We start from the raw sequence: 25354 nt of genomic DNA, 5'->3' as shown, positions 1-25354 counted from the left end.
GTGTGTGTATCATAACTTCTTTATCCATTCACCTACTGACAGACAGGTTGTTTCCATATCTTGGCTGTTGTGAATAATGTTGCAATAAACACAGGAGTGCAAATATCTCTTTGAGATCCTGTTTCCATTTCCTTTGGATATATACCCAGAAGTAGCAGGATTGCTGGATCATATGTTAGTTTTATGTTACTTATTTTATTATTTTATTTTATTTATTTATTTATTTATTTATTTATTTATTGAGAGAGAGAGAGAGAGAGCATGCATGCAAGCAGGGTGGGCTGTGGGGGTTGCAGACAGAATCCCATGCAGGCTCCATGCCCAGTGCAGAGCCCAACTTGGGGCTCAATCTCACGACCCTGAGATCATGACCTGAGCCAAAATCAAGAGTCAGACACAACCAACTGAGCCACCCAAGCCCCTCGGTAGTTTAATTTTTAATTTCTTGAGGAAGCCCAGTACTGTTTTCCATAGTAGCTGTCCCAATTTACTTCCCACCAACAATGGATAAGAGTTCCCTTTTAGCCACACCCTCAACAACAATTGTTACTGTATTGTCTTTTTGATGATAGCCATTCTAATGGGTGTGAGGTGGTATCTCATTGTGGTTTTGATTTGCATTTCCCTAATGATTAGTGATGTTGCATGCACTTTTTCATGTTACCTGTTGGCCATTTGTATGTCTTATTTGGAAAATTGTCTATTCAGTTCCCCTGCCCATTTTTAATAGGATTATTTGAGTTGGGACACCTGAGTGGCTCAGTCGGCTAAGCAGCTGCCTTCAGCTCGGGTCAGGATTCCAGGGTCCTGGGATCAAGTCCTGTATCAGGCTTCTTGCTCAGCAGAGAAACTGCTTCTCCCTCTGCCTGCAGCTACCCCTGTTTGTGCTCTCTCTTTCTGACAAATAAATAAATAAATCTGTTTTTTTTTAAAAACAGATTATTTGAGTTTTTGCTTTTGAGTTATATGAGTTCTTTATATATTTCTGATATTAACTCACTATCAGGAATTGGCTTACAAACATTTTCTCCCATTCTGTAGGTTGTGTTTTCATTTTATTGATTCTTTTGCTGAGCAGAAGCTTTTTAGTTTGATATAGTCACAGTTATTATTTTTGGTTCTGTTGCTTATGTTTAGTGTCCTACCCAAAACAATCATTGCCAAGACCAATGTTAATGAGTTTTTTTCCTATATTCTCTTTTAGGAGTTTCACACTTAAAGGTCTTATGTTTACATCTTTAGTTTATTTCTAATTCATTTTTGTGAGTGATGAAAGACAGAAATACCATTTCATTCTTCTGCATGCAGTCATCCAGTTTTCCCAACAACATTTATTAAGAAATAATCCTTTCCCCATTGAGTATTCATGGCTTTCTTGTCAAATATTAGTTGGCCATTTAAGTTTCCCCCTTCTTATAAAGATACACCAATAATATTGGATTAGGACCAACCCTAATGACTTCATTTTAGCTTGATTTCATGTGGAAAGTCCCTTTTTCCCAAATAAGGTCACATTCAGAAGTTCTAGGAGTTAGGACTTTAACACATCTTTTTGAAGGACTCGATTCAACCAACATGGAGTATTTCAAACATAATACATATGCAAACATATGCAGAAATAGAGAGTCTAGTGTAATGAATCCTATTTACCTATTACCTGGGTTCAAGAATTATAAATACACAGCCAATCTTGTCTCATCCACCTCATCCACTCCCTCCCCTCCTATATAATTTTCAAGTAACTCTCAGACTTCTTATCATTTCATCCAAAAATATCTGATACATCTCTAAAAATAAGGACTTATTTTAACACAACCACGATGTCATTATCATACTTAAAAATATCAATTATTAATATCCAGTTAGTGTTCAAATTTCCAATCATCTCACAAATTGTTTCAGTTATTTTTAACACTAAGTTTGAATCAAGATCCAAATAAGGTTCTCAGAGTCATTGACATTTAAACTACCTTCCTAGGCGGTGGGTTAACAATCTCAGCATCTTTATTCTCCCTCTGGTTGGTTGGGCACTGGATGATTTTGAATATATAAAGGGAACTCTGAATTTTAAGTGGGTGGAGGGAGATCTAGGCGGGGAAAGAGGGAATGAAAAGACAGCAGGGGGTGGGAGGAGATTCAAGAGGAAGATTTAGATCCAGGGGACACCAAACCGTGGTCAGAGGAGACTGGGGGTAGGGGGAAGTGGCCCAGATAGTGGTGGGAAGTGGCTACCAGACAGACTATGAGAACAAGGAAGTCTGGTAAATAACTTTTTATACCTTATACCTCAGCTATCCAGAAGTTTTCTCTTTCCAAATGCACCAGGCGTTGTCTAGTCTCCAAGAGGTTCCTTCCACTAAAAATACTCTGTGCCACTCCTATCCCAGCTCCTCAGTGTAGAGAACTCCTGCCCATCCTTCAAAACCCAGCTCAAATTTCCACACATGTATGAAGACCTCCCTGACCTCTCCCCCGGCAAAGTTGATTTACTCCTTTATTTACCACTCCACAGGGCTTTGGACACACTTCTACTAGGGCACCCCACAAATTATACTATCATTGCCTCAACTCATGTCTGAGTCTCCCAGTAAGCTGTGGGCTCTCTGAGGCAGAGAGGTAATGTCGGTTCATCTTTGTATCCTCAGTACCCAGCACAGAGCATTCCACAAATGCTTACCAAATGAAAGAAAAATGAGAGGATGAGAAAGAAAAGAACAAAAGGAAAGGGAAAGCAAAGATGAAATCGAAAGAAGAGAAGAAATAAGAAATAGAGACAATAAAGGAGGATATACATAAGGCAAACAATTGATTTTGGCAAGGCAGAACCACACACCTTGATTTTCAGGCCACGACACCAAGGTCAAATCAAGTGTTCAGTAATGCTGAATCGGGTGTTTGTTCAGTAATCAAAATTTAAGACTCACATAAAAATCCAGATTTCTACCTTCTTAAGCAAAAATAAAACTGTCCAGTGTAGCCGGGGGCTAACCTCTTCCATGGTAACCATTGGCTGGATCTGAACATGCTTTCCCAGTTTACACAGTCCCCAGTACTCCCGACAGTAGCCCCAGCACGGAGGTTGAGTATCACTGGCCACTTACCATTGTGCTTGTGCTCTTGTTCTCTTATAATTGACATACTTCATTCATTTACTTCACCTGCCTGGCTTTTTTAAACATTAGCTTGTCACCCTTTTCCCAGGCAATTTGCTCCATTTAGGTGCTCTGTAGCTAAAAATAGATAGATGATAGATAGATAGATAGATAGATAGATAGATAGATAGATAGATATAGATAGATAGATGATAGATAGATTAATAATTATTCTAGAGCTGCATTGTATAGAACTTTCTGAGATCATAGAAATGTTCTGTAATCTATACCGTCCAACACAGTAACCACTAGCCACATGTGCCACTTGAGCTCATGAAATAGGGCTAGTGTGACGGATGCATTTCTAATATTATTTCATTTTAACTAATTTAATTTTAAGTTTAAAGCCACATAAGGCTACTGGCTACTGTATTAGAGATGCAGTTCTAGGGCAGTGCTTCTCAAGATTTAACATGCATAGAAATACCTGGGGATCTTGTTAGAACACAGATTACACTTTAGCATATCCAGAATGGGGCACCGGATTCTGCGTGTCTAATAAGTTCCCAGGTGATGCTGATGATTCCGGGCTTCAGACTGCACTTTGGGGAGCAAAATTCTAAAATGGTATCACTCAAACTTCAGCACCCATAAGGATCCCATGGAGTTTCCAGACTGATTCCAAACAGAATCCTGGGCCTTATCCCTCATAGATTCTGAGCCGGTAGATCTAAGGTGGGCTCCAATAATTTGCACTTGTATCAAGTTCCTGAGTGATGCTGGGACACCATTCTAGGGATTGGAAAAGTGTTGGGAAAACATTTTACTCACTGTCTGATTTTCTTTCCCAATTGCTACTATTAATATTTAATATTTTTAATGGTTAATATTTGCATCCTACATCAAGGTAGTTACTATCCCATTTTACTGATGAGGAAACTGAGGCACAGGGAAGTTAGTGAACTTACCCAAGGTTATACTGATGGTTAAGTGCTGTCTGCAGAGCCACCTCTTAACCACATACTTTCAGCAAGGATGAAATCAGCAGGGATGTCTGCCAGTGCAGTGTCCTTGCCTTGATGCACAGACTCCCTAATTCCTTGACTTTAGGCCAGAAGAGAATGTAAACCAGAACAGTCTGGCTTGGGTTCACCATTTTCCTGGGTTCCTTTCATTTCCTGGTACGATGAGGTTTATGTCTCCTCATTTTACAAGAGAGGAAATGGGCTCAAAGAAATAAAAGTAAAGGACTTGCCTCAGGCCACATAGCCAAATCACTTCTCCTCAAGTATTATCTGGTCAACAACCTTCACATCGGCTTTTTTTTCCCCCACGTCAGCTTTTATTTCTAAATTTTTCTTTTTTTTTAGATTTTATTTATTTGTTTGTCGCAGAGAGAGAGCACAGCAGGGGGAGCGGCAGGCAGAGGGAGAAGCAGGCCCCCTACTGAGCAAGGAGCCTGATGCCGGACTCCATCCCAGGACCCTGGGATCATGACCTGAGCCAAAGGCAGATGCCCAACTGACTGAGCCACCCAGCTGTGCCTATTTCTAAATTTTTCAGTGCCACATTTTTATTGTTTAAGCCCCAATGGAATTTCTAAAACAGCATTTTTAGCTAGCTGCTGGTGGTGGAGACTCATCACTCTCCCCTCTTTGCATCTCCTGCCCCGAAGGAATCTCTTGTCCTCATCTGCCCAGGTGATCCATTTTCTGCAAGTGGGGGGAGAAAAGCATTTGGATGAGGCCCAGGTGAGAGAGGAGAAGGACTGTTGAGAGAGCCAAGTCTGTGCTCCACGACAGGCAGGTGAGTCAAGATCCGTGGCAACTTGGCTAGAGCTGAGTCTCAGCTGCTGGAAGGCTGTTCTAGACAAGCCTAGTGAGAAGGGGAGCTGCCGGCTATGCTGGCAGGTGCTCGGAGCCTGGTGGCAGTAGGGCACTCCAAGCAGCCTGGAGGGTGAAGATGAAGACAGCAGAGAGTCTGGTGGAGGTGCAGCAATGGCTGCAACTCACAGATCTGCTTGGGAGCCCAAATGGAGTGCCCCCGGCGTCATGGGGACCCTCAGAAATAACTGGTGGCACCGAAGGGAGAGCTATGTGTCCTATATATGGATAGAGCATCAAGACATTACAGGTCACCTAGAACCTGTATGTGTTCAAGAGACGTGGCCCTCAACCCTAGCTGCACAGTAAAATTACCTGGAGTTGTCCAATCCCAACGCCGAAGGCACACCCAGGCCAATGAGATCTAAACCTCCGGAGTAAGACCCAGGCACTAGGGTTTTCATGTTTCCCAGGTGACTTCAAGGTTGAGAACAAACGGTTTCAGAAAAAAATACAATAATGTTTTCCATTCTGTTGTGGTTTTTAGAATGTAGCAAAAGCTACACTTTCCTCAAGAAAATGGGGTTAGTTGTGAAGTTCAAACAAGAATCATGAGAAAAGACTTTGGACACTGTAAAAGTGGGAATCACTATTATTATTTTTAACCCTGTTTTAGAGCCTCCCCTAATGGTCTAATGATCTGGGAAGTGTTCAATATGTTAAATAGAAGAATGGGTAACGTACTTTACTCTGAAGACAAATCAGCATTGTCTTCAGAGGTGCGATGGTATCAAGAATGGCATCAAATTTAGCTGACTGTAAAAAGACAACTGAGGTGTGTGGAGCTGGTATATGTAGCGATACACCTACTTAACTGTAATCTCTCCCTTTCTACCTCTGCCCTTTTACTTAAAAGAACAGTAAGGAAGAGAGGCGCCTGGATGGCTCAGTCAGCTAAGCATCTGCCTTCTGCTTAGGTCATGATGCCAGGGTCCTGGGATCGAGTCCCCCATCAGGCTTCCCGCTCAGCAGAAAGTCTGCTTCTCTCTCTGTCTCCCCCCCCCCCCACCGCTCATTCTCTATTCCTCAGATAAATAAATAAAATCTTAAAAAAAAAAAAGAACAATAAGAAAGAAAGAGTTATTAGAAAGAAGGATGGAGGAGACTCGTCCTCTTTCTCTGCCTTCCCTGTCCTAGTCCTCAGTCCCACACTGTCCCGGCTCCCAGTGGAAGGCCCGAAGCACACCAACTCTGGACCCGGTCCTGGGAGGAGATCCTGGGTTCTGAAAAGGGGAGATTCCAGCCACAGGTGGAAGAAACTGGATCAGAGAGCTCAAGTGATTTTCCTTAAATCCCACAGGTTAGAACAAGAGAAAGATCTAGTTCTCCACAATCCTAACCTAGATTCCACTATGAAAACCTTCACTTGGGGCAGCTAATTAGTACAAGAAATCGTCAAAGCAAAAACAAAGACATGAAAGAGCCCAGATGGAAGGAGAAAGGATGAGAATGAGCTGTTTGCTACAAAATATCCTCCCTAAAGGAGAGTAAGATGACACAGGCAGCTGGGAAGTAATACTGCTGAAGACACAGCCACACTGATGCATATCACAAAACCTGAAATTGAAGGGAACTGAAGCCTTTCATTGTGACACATTTCATCATTTTCTCAGTAATTGCATCAGTTTTATAATTTCTTCCATCACTGACTCCCCAGTGGTCCTGGCATCTCCCCGTCCGTGCTGTGGAGGTGGCGGGTAATGGTGTTTGCCTCCAGGAAATTAAAGACCCTTCTCGGTAACTACATTAGTCATCAGTGCTTGCTGCTGTGATCGATCTTGTAACCACCATCAGATCTGGGCACAGAAAGGATATGAAAATTCATAAGCAGGAAAACAATGTTATCTTCCCCTTATCTAGCTCGCTCTTTACAAGAAATAGCTACAAGTCTTTTTTGCATTTCTAATTTGCTCATCAAGGGGCATGTTTTTGACAGGTGGGGGATACATCCAATTGGGACTGGAAACTATTCGGGATCACAGGAAATTGTGAATTCTGTCTAGGTTTTCCAGAGTTGCTCTGTTGAGTTGCCTGTTGCTCCATTACTTAAAGGAGCAAAAATATTTCAGAATTATATTTCAGTATCTCAAGACACCCAGAAGGCAGGAAGCCATAATACAGAAAAAACACTCTGTTCTCCTCCTGGCTCCGTGAGAAGTTACTGGAAGAAAAGGATACTTTGGTTTTATTATTGCTTTATATCTTGGTCACTCCCTGATATCAGGGGTCTGGGGAGGTGATGAGTAAATTGTTCCATAAGCTCAGTGCTTCGAGCTGAGCCACTCAACAAATGCAGCCTAGATTGAAAAAAAAAAAACAAAAACAAAAAAGAAAGAAACAAACCTGCAGGCAACAATCCCAATGAACAAACCCTATTTTCTGGGTTTTCCAACCCAATGACCCCAAGATCTTTGAAACTTGCCAAATTGCATCAGGTTGTTTGTTTAAGAATATGGTAATCAAATTCTAAATGTGCGCAGGTACTCCTTCATCCATTCCAGTGCTAGCTTTTAACCCTACCTGTGTACTTCACAAGCGAGAAATACTATTTACAAAGCTATTCGTTACAATGTTATTTGTGATTGAAAAAAAATGTAATAACCTTGAAAGGCATCAATAGAGTAGAGGACAAGTTAAATAAACTGTGTGGTTCATCATGGAATGTTTTGAAATACATAAAAAGAACAAGTTAGCACTAATGCACTAAATGCAAAAAGCTCCAAGATATATCGATGAATAAAAGGAAGGTGTGCAGCGCTGTAAATAGTATGCTACCAGATATGTAAAGAAGAGAAATACAGGGGTGCCTGGGTGGTTCAGTCAGTTTAAGCGTCTGCTTGCAGCTCAGGTCATGATCCCAGGGTCCTGGGATTGAGCCCCAAGTCAGGCTCCCTGCTCAGCAGAAAGCCTGCTTCTCCCCCTCCCTCTGCCCTTCCCCACCACTCATGCTCTTTCGCTCTTTCTCAAATTAATAAATAAAATCTTTAAAAAAAAAAAAAAAAGAATTACATGTATGCGTGTAAATGCACAAGATATCCAAGAAAAGATATGAGAGAAATGCCTCTGAGATGGAGAAACAGGGGAAAGGGATTGAGGAGTGGTCTAGGGAGGGGAGGCCACACTTCTATTGATTATCAAGATTTCACACACAATAGCAGGGTGCCTGGCTGGCTCAGTCTCTAGAGCATACATACCTAATGATATAGGAGGAATAGTAACTAACACACAGTGCTTACTATATGCCAGGCGTATTCTAAACACATTACATACTTTAAACTAATCTGATATACGTCTGTTAAACTGTAAGATATTCATATGCTTGTCTTATTTCACTAGATTATTAGCTACTTGAGAGCGTAAACATGACTGAAGCATTTTTATATCTTGTACTAATGCTAGTACAATATCACATAATAATGTTCTAAAGAAATGTGTCTCATTCATTCATTATCATTCATTCATTCATCATTCAATATCAAATATGAAACAGATTATCTTCATCATTTAGAGCTGACTTAAGAACTTGATAACTTTTATGTAAAATTATCTTTTCATAATCAGTTTGCTGTCATGAAGTTAAGCCATAATCCAAAAATAAATGGCTTTGAGAATGTGCACTTATGCATACATGTGACTATAGTTGTGCTGGACACACTGGAGAATTCAAACAAATTATTGAAGAAAACTTGTCCAGGTTTCCCCTTACTTTTCATTCAATGAGAAAAACTATGCTATCAAAGCACAGTCCCCTCCCTTTATAAACTTTGATTTCAGGAAAGTATGTAAGTGTTTAAGAATAAAAGGTCTCCTACTACGTTGTGTGGGATCAAGTATAGAAAGTGCTATATCAGGAGTGGCCCATCATAAACCCCCATTCAAGTGGAGCTATTTCTCATTTCTTATTTGGAGGTTTCAGGGCATCATGGGAGAGAAAAGTGAACAAGAGCTGGTCTCAGTCTTGTCAACAACTGGGAAATGCATCTGTAATAAAAACAAAGTGGACTGTAGGAGTGGGAGTGGTTTTCCCCTGGACAAGCGTTAAAAGTCATCAGTGCTGTAAATCAGTCTGGGGGAAACAGAAAAAAAAATTAAAACCTTCATTCTTAGATTAAAAAATTCTCTTATTCAATCTAGTGTTTATTTGAGGGCCCACCTGGGCCAGACAGGCCTTATGACAGGCAGTTGTAGCCCAAAGCTCATTTTATTAACTTAACAGGCTCTGATTTTCACCACAGGGATGTATCTGGTGAGCAGCTAAGGCTGCAGGGGCTGACCTCCACCCCGGCCCCAGTTCTGCGCTGTGGCCTGGTGCTCTCTAACTGCTTCCTGACCTTCTACCAGACCCAGTGGTCCCCCAGCCAGGCCTCCCCTGAGACCCCAACTCTGTGCATAAGAGCCCCGTATCCAGCGTGGCTGAGCTTGAGATTTATTGCTCTCCACACCAACTCCCACACAAGTCCTTAGTCTTTTTTTCTTTTCTTTTTCTTTTTTTTAGGGGTGGGGAAGGGCAGAGGGAGAATTGTAAGCAGGCTCCACCCGCAGCATGGAGCCAACACAGGGCTCGATCTCACAACCCTGAGCTGAAATCAAGAGTCAGATGCTTAAACGACTGAGCCTTCTAGTTGTTTAATGTTCTTTAAATAAACACTTAATTTTCCAATAAAATTAAAAACAAGTCTTAAAAAAATGCTTTGCTTCTATTTTTGAAGTAAAATTTGCAGATATGGTAACCATGCCAAACCACATTTTACTAAAGTGGTAAAATTTTAATAGAAATAATTCTCTATGGGGCGCCTGGGTGGCTCAGCCTTCAGCTCAGGTCATGATCCAGGGGTCCTGGGATCAAGCCCCGCAACAGGCTCCCTGCTCGACGGGAAGCCTGCTTCTCCCTCTCACACTCCCCTTGCTTGTGTTCCCTCTCTTGCTGTCTCTCTCTGTCAAATAAATAAATAAAATCTTTTTAAAAAAGAAAGAGAAAGAAAGAAAGAAAGAAAGAAAGAAAGAAAGAAAGAAAGAAAGAAAGAAAGAGAAAGAATTCTCTAAACAGCTGGTCCTGATTTTTGGAGTTGACAAAAAGGTGAAAATTCAAATAAAATTAAGAGAAGCAACACAAAATTTTATTTGCTTAAAAAAAAAAAAGTGTTCATCCAAGAAAAAGAAAAAAAAGTTTTCATCTATGTTATGGACTAAATTGTATTCCCCCAAAACTCATATGTTGAAGTCCTAATTCCCCTTACCTTAGAATGTAACCTTATTGGAGATAAGGTCTTTAAAGAGGTGAATGTGTTAAAAGGAAGCTGTTAGAGTGGGGCTGTAATTCAATATGACTGGCATCCGTGTAAGAGGAAGCAGGGACACCAGGGATGTGTGCACACAGAAAGGTCATGTGAGGACACATCGAGAAAGCAGCAAGCCAAGAAGAGAGACCTCAGAAGAAAGAACAAAACTTCAAGGACCCCTGGGTGGTTCCGTTGGTTAAACGTCTGCGGATGGCTCAGGTCATGATCCCAGAGTCCTGGGATCAAGTCCCACGTTGGGCTCCCCGCTGAGCAAGGACTGTATTTCTCCCTCTGCCTGCCACTCCCCCTGCGCGCTCTCTCGCTCTCTCTTTAATAAATAAATAAAATCTTTAAAAAAAAGAGAAAAAAGGCCTGCCGACACCTTGATCTTGGACTTCCAGCCTCCAGAACTGTGAGAAACATTGTTTAAACCACCCAGTGTGTAGTATTTTGTTATAGCAGCCTTGCAAACTAACACAATCTACTATGATACTATTTCATAAAAGGAATCACATTTTAAACCACAAAGATCATAATTTCTAAATAATGTAGCTTTAAAAAAAAAAACTGGTGCCTGAGTGAGTCAGTTAAGCATCTGCCTTCAGCTCAGGTCATGATCCCAGGGTCCTGGAATCAAGCCCCCGCATCAGGCTCCCTGATCAGCAGGGGGTCTGCTTCCCCCTAGGCCTCTCCCCACTCGTGCTCTCTCTTGCTCTCTCTCTAATAAATAAATATATAAAATCTTAAAAAATAAATAATAATTTATAATAATAAATAAAAATAAATAAATAAAAAATAAAAAATAATTTTTTTAAAAAAAGTCCTATATTCTTTTTTTCCTCATTTTGCTATATACACAAGTGAAACTGTGTGTATAGCATTGACTAAGGAACCCCTGCTCTAAAATTGTTTCTCTTTGGGGCACGCAGGTCACTCAGTCAGTTGAGCATTTGTCTTTGGCTCAGGTCATGATCCCAGGGTCCTGGGATCAAGCCCTGCCTTGGGGAGCCTGCTTCTCCCTCTCCCTCTGCCCCTCCCCCTGCTTGTGCATGTGTGCTCTCTCTCTCTCTCTCAAATAAATAAACAAAATCTTTATAAATAAATAAATAAAATAAAATTGTTTTTCTTCTTAATTTTTCATTTACTTGTTTGCAAACTAAAAAATAATCACAGACTATACATGACCATCAATAATTCAAACCTAACAGGCCTATTCTCATTGTGAGAACATAGCTTATAAATTTATCACTTGCTATATATAACAAAAGAAATCTTGTAAAAACATGTTTTCTCAAATAAATAATAACCTTTTAAATTTATGATTATTAAACTTAAAATACAAATATCTAATCAAATTATTTTCAAAATACAGTTAAACTACAAATTCATCGTGAATTTTGGGAAGTTATTTATTTCACTCTATGGGGTTTACACAAGTAATTTCACATTTCATTTTAAGTCAAGAGTCAGAAAACATTTCTTGTACTACCAGCACTAAGAGAGATCATGATATATCAATGAATTATTTAAATACAGAGATAGCTTTTTAAAATGGAGTTCTATAAATAACATTAACAGAAAAACACACACCATACAAGCTACTTTGGATCTAAGAGCTTTAATGTATTCAAATATTGAAAGAAACTAGTCTGAAAGTTTTCTCATTTAAAAAACACATTGTGATAAAATGGGTTTAAGGACGGAGGAATCTATCTGTACTGAGCGATTCACAAACACGACAGAGAAACATAACATTTTTAAGATTTAAACAAAGACTCGTTGGCAGCACAGGAGATGGTCTTGCTCTCTCTCCTATCGAGCAGGGACTTTTCATATTTCATAATTTCTGAATTTCCTCAGGAGTTCAGAGGGAGCATCCCCAGACCAGCGGAAACGTAAGTGCCAAGAGTTCACATCTGAAAGACCTTTAAAGCACAGAAGAGAAGATTTTAAAATCAGAGAGGTTGGAAAAGAAAAGTCACAGTGTCATGGCAAAATAGCTTGCTGATAAGTTTTCACTACAATAAATAAAAGGCAAGAGTAAGTCTTTAATATGGATTATCAATATCTTATAGAAACTGATTATCTTAAGGAGACTTTTGAATTCTTTTTTCTGCACACACAAGCTTTGATTTGGCCTGGTGCATCCATTCATTTATTCATTTGTAAAGAAACATTTATTGAGCACCTATTACATATCGCCAGCCTCTATTCTGAGTACTGTGAGACAGCAGTGCATGTCTCCTGACTGGGGGGGGGGGGGGGGAAGCATGTCCACAGAAGAATCCAGAAAATTATTAATGTGGAAAAAAAAACTATTCGTGAGGGAAACACATAGGAGAATGGGAGCCCAGAGAAAGGCATTCAGTGTGGACTAGGTAAAATAAAGGTAGAGTGAGAGACTTCGGGAAGGAAGTCACATTCAAAGTGACCATGAGAAGGAATTAGCTAGACCAGGGTGTCTCAAACTTCCATACACATAGTCATTATCTGGAGATCTTGTTATACTAGAGATCCTGATTCTGGATGTCTGGGGTGGAGCCTGAGATTCTGGACTTTTTTTTTTTTTTAAGATTTTATTTATTTGTCAGAGAGAGAGAGCACAAGCAGGGGGAGCAGCAGGCAGAGGGAGAAGACTCCCCACCCAGGAAGGAGCCCAATGCCAGACTCGATCCTAGAACCCTGGGATCATGACCTGAGCCAAAGGCAGATGCTTAACCAACTGAGCACCCAGGCACCCCCAATTCTGGATTTCTAAGGAGCTTCCTTCCCTGACCACTTGATCTAAATAGTACCCAGCCCCCACCTCCAACCCTCCCTGTCCCCTTACCCTGCTTATTTTTCTATAAAGCCCTTGTGAATATTTGATATTAAATATTCATTTATTTATATATTATATATGGGGAGATCCCACTTAAAAAAAAAAAGAAAGAAAAGAAAGAACTTCTCTGTGGTCACAAGACATAATGGTAAAATGAGGAGTAGATCCCAGATTTCTTTTTCCCTTTTTTAAATTTTTATTTTTTGAGTAGGCAATATATTTATGTGGCTAAAATTCAAAAGGCACAAAGATTTACTCCGAAAGTCTTCTACCCTTCCTTTCCTCTGATGTTCCCAGTAAACAAATTTGTTACCAGTTGCCTGCCTATTTTTCCAGAGATAGTCCAGGTATATACAAGCAAATACACGCATACATTCTCCAACACCACCTCCCCACTCCTTTATCCTAAACGCTAACATATGGTCCACTATCCTGCATTTTGACTTTTTGTTTCTAATATATCTTAGATGATTGCTCTTTATCAGTATATGAAGAGCTTTCTCATTCTCTCTTATGGTGGAGGAGTATTCTATTGTACAATATACAAAAGCTCAACCCTACTGAGGGGCATTTTATTTGCTATTCTGCAATGAATAACATGGCACACGTGTCATTTTGCACATGGATTATCTGTAGGATAAAATTTTGGAAATGGGACTGCTGGGTCAAAGTCATTGTGCATTTGTAGTTTTAAGAAACGTTGCCAAACAGTTCTCCATAAAGCTTGACCCAGCAGCTGCTGATTTTCCCACACCCTCTTTTACACCGTGTTAATAAACTTAGTAACCTTTGCCAGGCGGATGAGTAGGAAACAATGTAGTTTTATTTTGCCTTTCTCTTGTTATGAGTGAGTTTAAGCATCTTTTCACGTCCCAAGGCTATTTGTGTATTTTCTGTTCTATGAACTATCTGTTCATTTCCTTTGCTTGTTTTTTGGTTTGGTGTGGTTTTTTTTTTGTTGTTGTTGTTGTTGTTTTTCACTGGATGGTTGATCCTGTGTCTCACTGATTCACAGAAGCATACATTAAGAGAAGTTATATTTCACTAATTACATTGCAAAACATCTTTGTACATGTTTAAGAGCCACTTTATTTTCTCTCCTAAACTATTTATATAGTTTCCCTCCCTTTTTCTTTCAGATTATTGATCTTTTTCTTCTTGATTTGTAGAGCTGACTTTTGAATTCTTATCAACAAGAATTAGTTTATATGGATGAAAGAACCTCATGTGCTTAAATGATTAATAATAAAAGGATATTTATAGATGCCTCCAGTGGTGGGAACTTGGGCAATTCACTTGCAAAGAAATTGGAAACACCTTTCAAACAGCTACCAAAAGTAAAAGGTCAATGGTAAAGAATCTCTGAATACACAAATAATTTATTCCACAACAGTAAAATTTCTTTAATTCTAAACAACTTTGTTAAAAACTAGAGAAAAGGTCATTTTCCTTCTCTACTAGAGGGAGGGTAAGTTGGCAAAAATCTCCTGGCAGGCAATTTGGAAAAATTTATGAAACTCATTAAAATGTATAAACTTTTAACCCAGTAATTCTACTTCTAGAAATTTACCCTAAGGAAATAATCACAGATGTGTTCAAGGGTTTAACCATAAGAGTATTTATCATGACACCATTTATAAATGTTTTTAAAAATCAAGAAACAGGGTGCCTCAGGGTAGCTCAGTTGGTTGGGCGTCTGCCTTTGGCTTGGGTCATGATCTTGGGGTCCTGGGATCGAGTCCTGCATCAGGCTCCCTGCTCAGTGCTTCTCCCTCTCCCTCTCAAATACATAAATAATTTTTTTAAAAGGATGGGGACTATTTGACAGATGTTCATCACGGAAGAGGCATCAAAAGGCAAACTCCAAAGTAAATACTAACCACTGCTTAAGGAAATTAATGAATATGCTGAAAAGATATGTGAGAAGCCACTCCAGACTTGGTAAAGCTGACATGAATAATATTTCTTAAATGTTGATGTTACAGAAATTTACAGTGCAGTAAAATAAAGTTACAAATAATCATACAACTACACTTTGATAAATCAAACTCCAACTTGATGGTGCTACTCATTACAACCAATAATCTCTTAAACGTCATTAAGAAACAGTAAGTGCGGCCTTTAGTAAAATTTCATAATTCTTATTCTCCAACGACAGCTTCACAGAACAATGATCCTCCTCTCACTGCCCACCCCCCCCCACCCCCCACCCCCGCCGCTTCATTCCTCAGTCACCGTAAGAGAATACACTTCACCATGTGAGGGCATCAAAACTGACATCACATTGTACTGCACACCCAAAATTAACATAACATTGTATGCTAACTACACTGGAATTTTAAAAAATAATAATAATAAAATAGGAGTAACAAAAACAAAACAAAAACAAAATCCTGACATCACAATTTATTCTGAGTAAATTACAATATATCTATCCTGTGGAATACTTATCTGCTGTTTAAAAGGACATAATAAAAAAAATAAAAATAACAATAAAAGGAAGAGTTAATTCTCAATATAAGAGTCTAAGGAGAAGCCCCATAATAATAAAAGCTAACACCAAAAAAAGCACCTACCAGGTACCTGGTCTTAATATTTTACATAATTTATTTACTTCTCAAAAAAACCATATGAGGTAGACACTAATGTTTTGGCCGTATAAGAAGAAAACTCAGATACAGAGAAATTAACTTGCTTGCCCAAAGTCATGCAACTCAGTGGAAAAGCAGAGATCCAGTTCCAGAGTTTGTGCTTGTAGGCACTGGGTAGCAATATAATACCTTCTTATTTTTAAAGCCCTCATAAGTGAACGTATATTTCTTTTTTTTTTTTTAAGATTTTATTTATTTATTTGACAGAGAGAGACAGCCAGCCAGAGAGGGAAAACAAGCAGGGGGAGTGGGAGAGGAAGAAGCAGGCTCCCAGCAGAGGAGCCTGATGTGGGGCTCAAACCTAGGACCCTGGGATCACGCCCTGGGCCGAAGGCAGACGCTTAACGAGGCGCCCCTGAATGTATATTTCTATATGCTTGTATTAGCATAGAGAACAATGTGAAAGGAGACGCCTCTGGGCATCTGCATTGTTACTTCAGGAAATAGAAGCAGAGAACAATGGGAGACTGGGGTAGACACTAAGTCATTGTCTGTATATGATTCTTGGAATTTTCGAATAACAAGCTCCTGTTACTTTAGGGTTTTTAAATATCTAAATAACTCTTTTAAAGGAAGAGAAAATTTCATACAATCTGATGGGAGGGATTCCAGCCTCGTGCCTGAGTCTCTGAAGTGATCAGCTGCCCCTCCCCCCAGTTCTGACGAACTCAGACTAGGATCTGAAACAGAGTCACAGGGAAGCCCCAGGGGTTCAGAAAGCTCGGATCTGAACATTCCAGGGCTGAACAGAGAAATATTTATATGTTTGCTTGTGTGTGCCTGTGCGTAGGTGTTTGTATACGTGTATTTGCTTAAAACACTGTTTTTTTTCCGAAATTCGGGCTTCTGCTTTGATCAGTTTGTTACATTGTAACCATGCCCAGATAGGAGGCTGATGCAACCAACGTGTGGACGCCACAAAAGGATATCTTGAGTAATCAGCACAAACACCTTAATCACAGCCTAAGAATCTTTAGCAGGTAATGCGCGTATAGAGGTTCTCCCCTATGGGAGATTTCAAGTGACTATTTCTAGAAAGTCTATAATTCACCACGAACTATCTAATTATCTTCTTTTTTTTCAGTAAGTATTCAAGGACTCAAGGACCTTCAGGAGCCTTTGATTTAAAGGCTAAATTCTGCTTTCCGTGCTGATAGCGCTCTCTCAAACTTGGTGAACCTTCCTAAAACCCGCCAGACTTTCTGCAAGAAGTGTGGCAAGCACCAGCCCCACAAAGTGACACAATACAAGAAAGGCAAAGATTCTCTTTATGCCCAGGGAAAGAGGCGTTATGACAGGAAGCAGAGTGGCTATGGCGGGCAGACTAAGCCAATTTTCCGGAAGAAGGCTAAAACTACAAAGAAGACTGTGCTGAGGCTTGAATGTACTGAGCCCAACTGCAGATCTAAGAGAATGCTGGCTATTAGGAGCTGCGAGCATTTTGAACTGGGAGGAGATAAGAAGAGAAAGGGCCAAGTGATCCAGTTCCAAGCTTCATATTTTGTTATATTATGAAGACAATAAAATCTTGAGGTTTTGTTCAAATAAATAAATAAATAGAGGCTAAATCCTAAATCACAACCCTGAGAATCAAGCAAGAATCTGAAGGACAATGACAGTGTGTGTGCATAACACACCTACACAAGATCAACGCAGTGGGATGGCTGGAGACACAAAGAAATGATCACAGTAGCTGACATTAACCCGAGACCGGCTTGGTAGGTGAATCACTGTGCTAAGCATTTTGCACGGATCTCATTTAATCTTCATGATAACTCTATGAGAAGGTATTATGATCTTGATTTTATAGATGAGGAAGCCGAAATCTAGAGAAGTTAAGTAACTTTCACCAAGGAATACAGATCGGAAGCAGTAGAGCTAGACAGTGTCGCTTGGGAACGGCACCCCTACAATGCCCTGCTTCGGTGGATCCGTGTATCATTCAGAATGTCTACAGAGGGGGCGCCCGCGTGGTTCAATCACCTGGGTGGCTCAACCATTAAGTAAGTGTCTGCCTTCAGCTCAGATCATGATCCCAGGGTCCTGGGGTTGAGCCCCTGCATCAGGCTCCCTGCTCAGCGGGGAGCCGGCTTCTCTCTCTCCAGCTCCCCCATGCTTGTGTTCCCTCTTTCGCTATCTCTCTCTGTCAAATAAATAAATAAAACCTTAAAAAAAAAATAGTCTACAGAGCTACTTCCAAATGAGGTACCTTCTCAAGATAGTGCAATGCCTTACAAACAGCCTCTAAAGCCAAGCTGCTTTAGTTCAGCCCCCTCCCCTGCTGTATACAAGCTGCGGAGCTTTGGGGAAATTACTCAGCCTCCCTGGACTTCAGTTTTCTCATCTGTAAAATGAGAATAATGAGGATGGTGCCAACCTCACAAGCTTGTAGTGAGGGTTAAATAAATTAATGTATATGAAATGAATGTAAGACAAGATAATACATGTAAAGTAATGCACATAAAGAACATTCCTGTACATAGTAAACACCCAGTAAATGGCAGTGTTAACTTCAGTCCAGCAGAAGACACTCCCAGAAATGCCTCAAATTTTCCCTTACAAGGAATGTATTGAGGAATGTGTCTTCCAGTTTCTGTGTCGGAGTTAAGTATCTTTTAAGGTGATAAAGCAATCCTCAAATTTGGCACTATTGTGTAGTTGGAAGACGTTGAAAATAAATACAGTATAAACCAAGCCCTTTAATTTCAGACCCTTGTTCTGCAAGGCTACATGACTTGACTTACTTGGAGAATCGGGATTTTGTGGGGAGAATGACTTCTCCAAGGACTTGGATTCCTTTTCCTCCATTTTCTCTGTGGTTGAACCCAGCTCCTCTTTCTTTATTTCTCTTTGCTTGTTCCATTCCTCATTTTCAATCTGGTCGGTATGAGGCTGGTCAGATTCTTCCAGCATCAGATCTTTCTTACCTCTGACAGCCCAGTGCATTGACTACATTAATAAAAAGCAGACACATAGGGGGTAATCAGAAGGGGGAATGAAACATGAGAGACTATGGACTATGAGAAACAAACTGAGGGCCTCAGAGGGGAGGAGGGTGGGGAAATGGGATAGACCGGTGATGGGTAGTAAGGAGGGCACGTATTGCATGGTGCACTGGGTGTTATACACAACTAATGAATCATCGAGCCTTACATCGGAAACCGGGGATGTACTGTATGGTGACTAACATAATATAATAAAAAATCATTAAAAAAAAAAAAAAAAGATAGGCAAGGGCCCAGCTTCATGGTTTTACTTTCTAACAGAGGGAGACAGGAAATAAACAAACACATGTGTCCAGGAGACAGGCTACAAAGAACATTGCAAAAAAAAAAAAAAAAAGCAGACACATAATATAAAATCAATATCATATAGTATTCTGTATTTAAAGTTCAATGTGTGGTAAAACCTGACCTACTATTACGAATTTTACTGTAGGTTTTATTTCAAAATAAAAATGTTAATTTTGGGGTGCTTGGCTTATTCAGTCAGTGCAGCAGGTGACTCTCGATCTCAGGGTGGTGGGTTTGAGCCCCAGGTTGGGCCTAGAGCCTACAGAGAGAAAGAAAGAAAGAAAGAAAGAAAGAAAGAAAGAAAGAAAGAAAGAAAGAAAGAAAGATGGGGCACTTGGCCAGCTCAGACAGTAGAGCATGCAACTCTTGATCTCGGGGTTGCAAGTTTGAGCCCCACACTGGGTGAGAGGATTACCTAAAAATAAAATCTTTAAGGGGCACTTGGGTAGCTCAATAGGTTGGGTGTCCAACTCTTGGTTTCAGCTCAAATCATGATCTCAGGGTCGTGAGAGGGAGCCCTGCGTAGAGCTCCGGGCTCGGTGGGAGTCTGCTTGGGATTCTCTCTCTCTCCCTCTGCACCCTCTCACCTCCTCTCTCTCTAAAATAAATAAGTAAATCTTTTTAAAAAATAAAAATGAAATCTTTTTTTAAAATGTTAATTTTAGGGGTGCCTGGGTGACTCAGTCAGTTAAGCGTCTGCCTTCAGCTCAGATCATGATCTTGGGGTCCTGGGATCGAGCCTTGATTCAGGCTCTGCTCATCGGGGAGTCTGCTTCTCCCTCTCCTTCTGTTCCTCCCCCCAGCTCGTGCTCTTTCCCTCAAATAAATAAACAAAATCTTTTTTTTTTTTAATGTTAGTTTTTTAAAAGGGCAGTGGCCTTAGCTGGTACAAAAACTCTGCTTTTGGTTTGGTTGGTTTGCGTCTGTTGTTGCTTAGTTTGGTTTCTTCCTTTTTCTGCATGTGCACAGAGTAGAAGAGACTGGCCAGTGGCTTTCTCCATGGAGGGAAAGGATATTGGGAAGGTCAGTGAAAATTAGAAAGTAAGAAATTCAAGAATTCAGGGCCCAAAGAGCTGAAAATGTGGTCCTTCAACCTCACAAGTCAGTTAAGTGTCCTGTACAGTGTATTTACTCCATGCCTCAGTACATCTTTCCTGGAAAAAAGTGCGGACTATTTTCCTTAGATGGTGTTGAGGATTAATGACTTACCTACAGTAAATGTTTTGATAGCCTCGAAGATATTCTGAGATAATAGTTTTACTCATCCATCCACTTTATAAGAATAAAATATTTTATCATCCGACCCCTGTATCTGCTGATCCCATTAAAGAAATATACAGGGGAAATATCCAAACTGTATCTAACCTCATATTCAGGCGCCTCTCATGCTTTGTACTTCAATCAAAAGACTAATGTAAGAGCGACGCTAAGCAGCCTGGTTTGCAGGGACACAATTAGGTCTCATTTCTGTGTTCACAGAGTGTATTTCTCAGCTCCCCTAAGATATTAACTGGGCAGAACAACACTGAACATCAAGCAAACTCATGTGGAATGACTCAGTTCAACAGAATGATCATCAGTAAAAATATCAAATGAAAGCAGTTGATAGAGACTAAGAGGGAGATTAGGAAGAGGACAGTCTGTACAGCAAAATAATGAACTGCATCAGACAAAAAAAATCACTATGTGCAGGGGGTGAACTAACGCTAAACAGACATCAAGCCTGGGTGCAAAGGCCACTGTCCTCAGTCCATGAAATTGGTATGTTGTTTATTCTACCTTCTCCATTAACTTGTTTACCAGCTTTCTTCAATGTGTTTGTTTCCCCTAGGAAGTAATTTTTTAAAATTCTGGACCTTGGGGCGCCTGGGTGGCTTAGTTGGTTAAACGTCTGCCTTCAGCTCTGGTCATGATCCCAGGGTCCTGGGATCTAGCCCCAAGTCGGGCTCCCTGCTCAGTGGGGAGCCTGCTTCTCCCTCTCCCTCTGCCTCTCCCCCCACCCCGTTCATGCATTCTCTCTCTCTCTCAAATAAATAGATAAAATCTTTAAAATCAATAAATTAAGTAAGTAATTTAATTTAATTAAATTCTGGACCTTGTTTAATAATTTAAACATTGTACCTACATGACAGTAAACATTAAATAGACAAACAGAAAAAATAAACAAATAGAAAAAGATCAATTGACTCATGTGAGCCATGGATCAGCTGAATAACTATTCAAAACTGACTCATTGTTTTTATTCTGGATCAACATGAGTGAATTTTTTACTTGCCTGGGTGATCTTTGACCGGGTTTTGGATAACATTCAATTCCTCTATTAGGACAGACTGCCTTCTGCACAGGCCCAGAAGGTGTTGAATTATGCACTGTTTCTCATCTGATTGGGGAAAGTGTAACAAAAAGCGTATAGTAGGAAGCTTCCCCAGTCGTTTGTAGCCAACTGGACTCACCCCAAGGGCACCTCACCAAGCCCAGGAACCCAGAAACAATCAGTAGACAAATAGACCCATGTGAGGGTAATTGGCAGTCCCAACAAGCCCTCCCAAAAGCAATCAATTTGTCAAACAATCAATTCACCAAAAATGTGTTCCTATTAACTCTTTTTTCTAAAGATTTTATTTATTTGAGAGAGAGAGTGTGTGCATGAGCAGGGGGAGGGGCAGAAGGAGAGGGAGAAGCAGACTCCCCACTGAGCACTGAGTCTGATGTGGGGGCTCAACCCAGGGCTCCACCCAGGGCTCAGGGTTCGTGGCAGGGCTGGATGTCAGGACTCTGAGATCATGACCTGAGCCCAACTCATATTTTCTCTATGATATATAAAGGTTGGGACTGGGTGACTCAGTCAGTTAAGTGTCTGACTTGACTTCAGCTCAGGTCATGATCTCAGGGTTGTGAGATCAAGCCCCACTTTGGGCTCCACGCTGGGCAAGTAGCCTGCCTAAGATTCTTTCTCTCCCTAATACATATTTGTATGCCCCTCCCCTCCTAATACATATTTGTATGTAATACATTTAATAATATATAAATATATATAATTTGTACATATTGAAATATATATTTATAAAGGTCAATGTAAGAACAAAGTAAGTGTATAACTAATTACAGTGATTATTCTTATATTTAATTTTTTTAATAGCATGAAGAAAGAGAACACAATGGTTTAAAAAGTCTCTCTGCTTCAATCCAATGACTCTTTTACCAGAATTTGTAACATGAATAAATTTAAAGTAATTTGCAGCTTTCTTGAATTAATCAGGCTCTGTTTTTTATGGAATTTATAATCCTTGAGAGGAAACAGGCCCATATGAACTAAAAAGATGGAGGAGATGAATTTGCTTTGGTTCAAAATTCAGCAGCATTATATGAGCAACTTGAAAAGCACCGTTGTCAGAATGTATAAAACAATAAATGCTAGTGAGGAGTGTGTATATTGAATCAAACAGCCAAGGAGACTGACAGCTGTAGTCATCAGCTCTTCCGGTACTAATCCATTGAATTCCCCTTCACAGGATTTGTGGACACACAAATATAACTCATATATCCAGATTCTACCAGCTTCTTGGTCTTCTCCCTCCTATTGCCTGTTGACTTTTTAAACTACTATATGAGTCTACTGGGAAACAAACTGAGGGCTTCAGAGGGGAGAGGGGTGGGGGATTGGGATAGGCTGGTGATGGGTATTAAAGAGGGCACGTATTGCATGGAGCACTGGGTGTTATACGCAAGTAATGAATCATGGAACACTACATCAAAAACTAGGGATGTACTGTATGGTGACTAACATAATATAATAAAGAATTATTATTAAAAAAAAAAAACTACTATGTGAGTCTAATCCATGGGCAGCCTGAGCTTCATGAATTCACTTCATCCCGGAGAGAAACCTACCGTTTTCACCGAGTCACTCAAAGCTTCCCACTGATGGAATGGCATCGACATCTGGCTCCTTCGCCAGTGGTCATAGCGGGCACGACTCTCTGTATTAGTCAGAATATCCTTTGCCTTCTGCAGTTTCTGAAAAGTCTCCACTGGAAAACAAGTCAAAAGATGAGCACTGCTCTCTTGAAGGAGTTATTTCAAACTCCCAAGCAAAGTGATCTCACAGGAATAGGTCTGTTATTTACTGGCTATGTGACCTTGGGCCAGTTCACCTCTTCAAACTTTAATTTCCTCATGTGTAGAGTGAATCACAAGGACAAAGGAGATCATGTATGTAAAGTGCCTGGTTCACAGTTTATCCACTCCCTTTACTGAGCTCTGGGGATGTGCCAAGTGCTATTCCAGGTGCTGATGACACAGGTGCGAACAGTAGACATGAACTATTTAGTGGGATTGACATTTGTAAACATCAAAAAAATTACAGTTTTGTCTACTAGGAAGAAAACTACCTTTTCTAGTGGTAGTTGTGAGGAAGAGTAGTGATCAGGCTAGAGGAACAGTGTAAATGAAGACTCTAAGGCAGAAAGGAGCATAGTAATTTAGAGAAAGTAGAAAATGCCCATCTGACAGGAGGACACAGGGCTGGGAAAGAACAACAAGGAATGGGGCTGTACAGTAGACAAGGGCCCAGTCATCCAGGACCTTAGAGGCCTAAGGATTCTGGTCTGTTTTTTGTTGTAAGAGCAGTAAGAAGCTATTGGGAGGGCTTAAGCACAGGAAGTAACATGGTAGGTGGTTGATAAATGGTAGCTTTGTCACTGATCTATCTGACCAGATGGCGTACAATAGAAACCATCTGTGTTCCTTTTGTAAACACTTTCAATGTCTCTTCTGCTTCTCAATGAATTTCAAACTTTCTATAGAACAATACACAAAAATCAATTGTGTTTCTATACAGTAACAATGAGCAATCTGAAAATGAAGTCAGGGATGGAATTCCATTTACAATAACATCAAAAAGAATAAAATACTTAGAAAGAAATGTTAACAAAAGAAGTGCAAGACTTATATATTGAAAACTATAAAACAATAGTTTGAAAGAAATTAAATATCTAAATAAATAGTTATCCATGTTCATGGATCAGAAGACCTAACATTGCTAAGATGGTAATATTCTCCAAACTGCTCTATAGATTTAATGCAATCTCTGTCAAAATCCCAGGTGCCTTTTTTTTTGCAGAAATTGACAAGTTGGGGCGCCTGGGTGGCACAGCAGTTAAGCGTCTGCCTTCGGCTCAGGGCATGATCCCGGCGTTATGGGATCGAGCCCCACATCAGGCTCCTCCGCTATGAGCCTGCTTCTTCCTCTCCCACTCCCCCTGCTTGTGTTCCCTCTCTCGCTGGCTGTCTCTATCTCTGTCGAATAAATAAATAAAATCTTAAAAAAAAAAAAAAAAAAAAAAAAGAAATTGACAAGTTGATCCTAAAAATCCCTATGTAGATGCAGGGGACTCAGAATAGTCAAAACAATTTTGAAAAACAAAGTTGGAAGAACTCACACTTCCCAATTTAAAACTTTCTACAAAGCTACAGTAATGAAAACAGTACGGTACTAGCATTAGAGCAAACATTAATAAATGGGATATTATGAGTCCAAAAATAAACCTCAAATTTACAGACAATTGGTTTTCTTTCTTTTTTTTTTTTTTTTAAGATTTTATTTTTAAGTAATCTCCACACCCAATGTGGGACTCAAACTCACAACCCAGAGAGCAAGAGTTGCATGCTCTACAGACTGAGCCAGCCAGGTGCCCAAAGTCAATTGGTTTTCTACAAGAGTACCAAGACCACTCAACTGGGAGGAAAAAATCATCTTTCTGGGGCACCTGGGTAGCTCAGTCAGTTGAGTGTCTGACTTGGTTTCAGCTCAGGTCATGATTTCAGGGTTGTGGGATCGAGCCCTGCATCAGGCTCCACAGGCTCACCATGGAGTCTGCTTAGGATTCTCTCCCTTTCTCTTCCTCTCCTCATATGCTCATTCTCTCTCCCTCAAATAAATAAATAAAATCTTTTTTAAAAATCATCTTTTCAACAAATGGTGCTGAGACAACTGGATATCAACATATAACAGTATGAAGTTGGGGGGTGCCTGGGTGGCTCAGTCAATTAAGTGTCCAACTCTTGATCTCAGCTCAGGTATTTTTTTTTTAAAGATGTATTTATTTATTTGAGAGAGAGAGAAAGAAAGGGGGAAGGGCAAAGAAAGAGGGAGGGAATCTCAAGCAGACTCCCCACTGAGCATGGAGCCCAACATGGGGCTCGATCCCAAAACCAATCTCAGCTCAGGTCGTGAGTTTAAGCCCCACATTGTGCTCCACATTAGGTGTGGAGCCCACTCAAAAAAAAAAAAAAAAAAAAAAGACGTTGGATCCCTACCTCACACCATAAACAAA

At 40.2% G+C, this 25354-nt stretch overlaps 2 protein-coding genes across 4 annotated transcripts in view; one reads left to right on the top strand and one right to left on the bottom strand.

The window, feature by feature from the left end:
* Nucleotides 1–6101: 6101 nt before the first annotated feature.
* The window catches only part of DNAJC12 (DnaJ heat shock protein family (Hsp40) member C12), a 48369-nt gene continuing 29116 nt past the window's right edge, over nt 6102–25354 (bottom strand). For 2 of the 3 annotated variants that reach the window (XM_044386111.3, XM_026504312.4), the window contains 3 exons: nt 22911–23050; nt 18471–18675; nt 11650–12179 (listed from right to left, as the gene is read on the bottom strand). In XM_044386111.3, the coding sequence (XP_044242046.1) occupies nt 12085–12179; nt 18471–18675; nt 22911–23050 (440 nt within the window). In that variant the 3' untranslated portion in view covers nt 11650–12084. Of the gene's footprint in view, nt 6772–11649; nt 12180–18470; nt 18676–22910; nt 23051–25354 lie in introns of those variants that run through there. The other variant, XM_044386112.3, reaches the window with a different exon arrangement.
* On the top strand, nt 14311–17338 carry LOC113259263 (60S ribosomal protein L36a-like). Its single transcript, XM_026504642.4, has 2 exons — nt 14311–14426; nt 16857–17338. The coding sequence occupies exons 1-2, from the start codon at nt 14311–14313 to the stop codon at nt 17239–17241; spliced, it is 501 nt and encodes a 166-aa protein (XP_026360427.1). The 3' UTR covers nt 17242–17338.

This window comes from Ursus arctos, unplaced genomic scaffold (assembly GCF_023065955.2).
Source record: "Ursus arctos isolate Adak ecotype North America unplaced genomic scaffold, UrsArc2.0 scaffold_7, whole genome shotgun sequence".
Classification (NCBI taxonomy): Eukaryota; Metazoa; Chordata; class Mammalia; order Carnivora; family Ursidae; genus Ursus; species Ursus arctos.
This window is presented reverse-complemented; position numbering and strand designations above follow the sequence as displayed.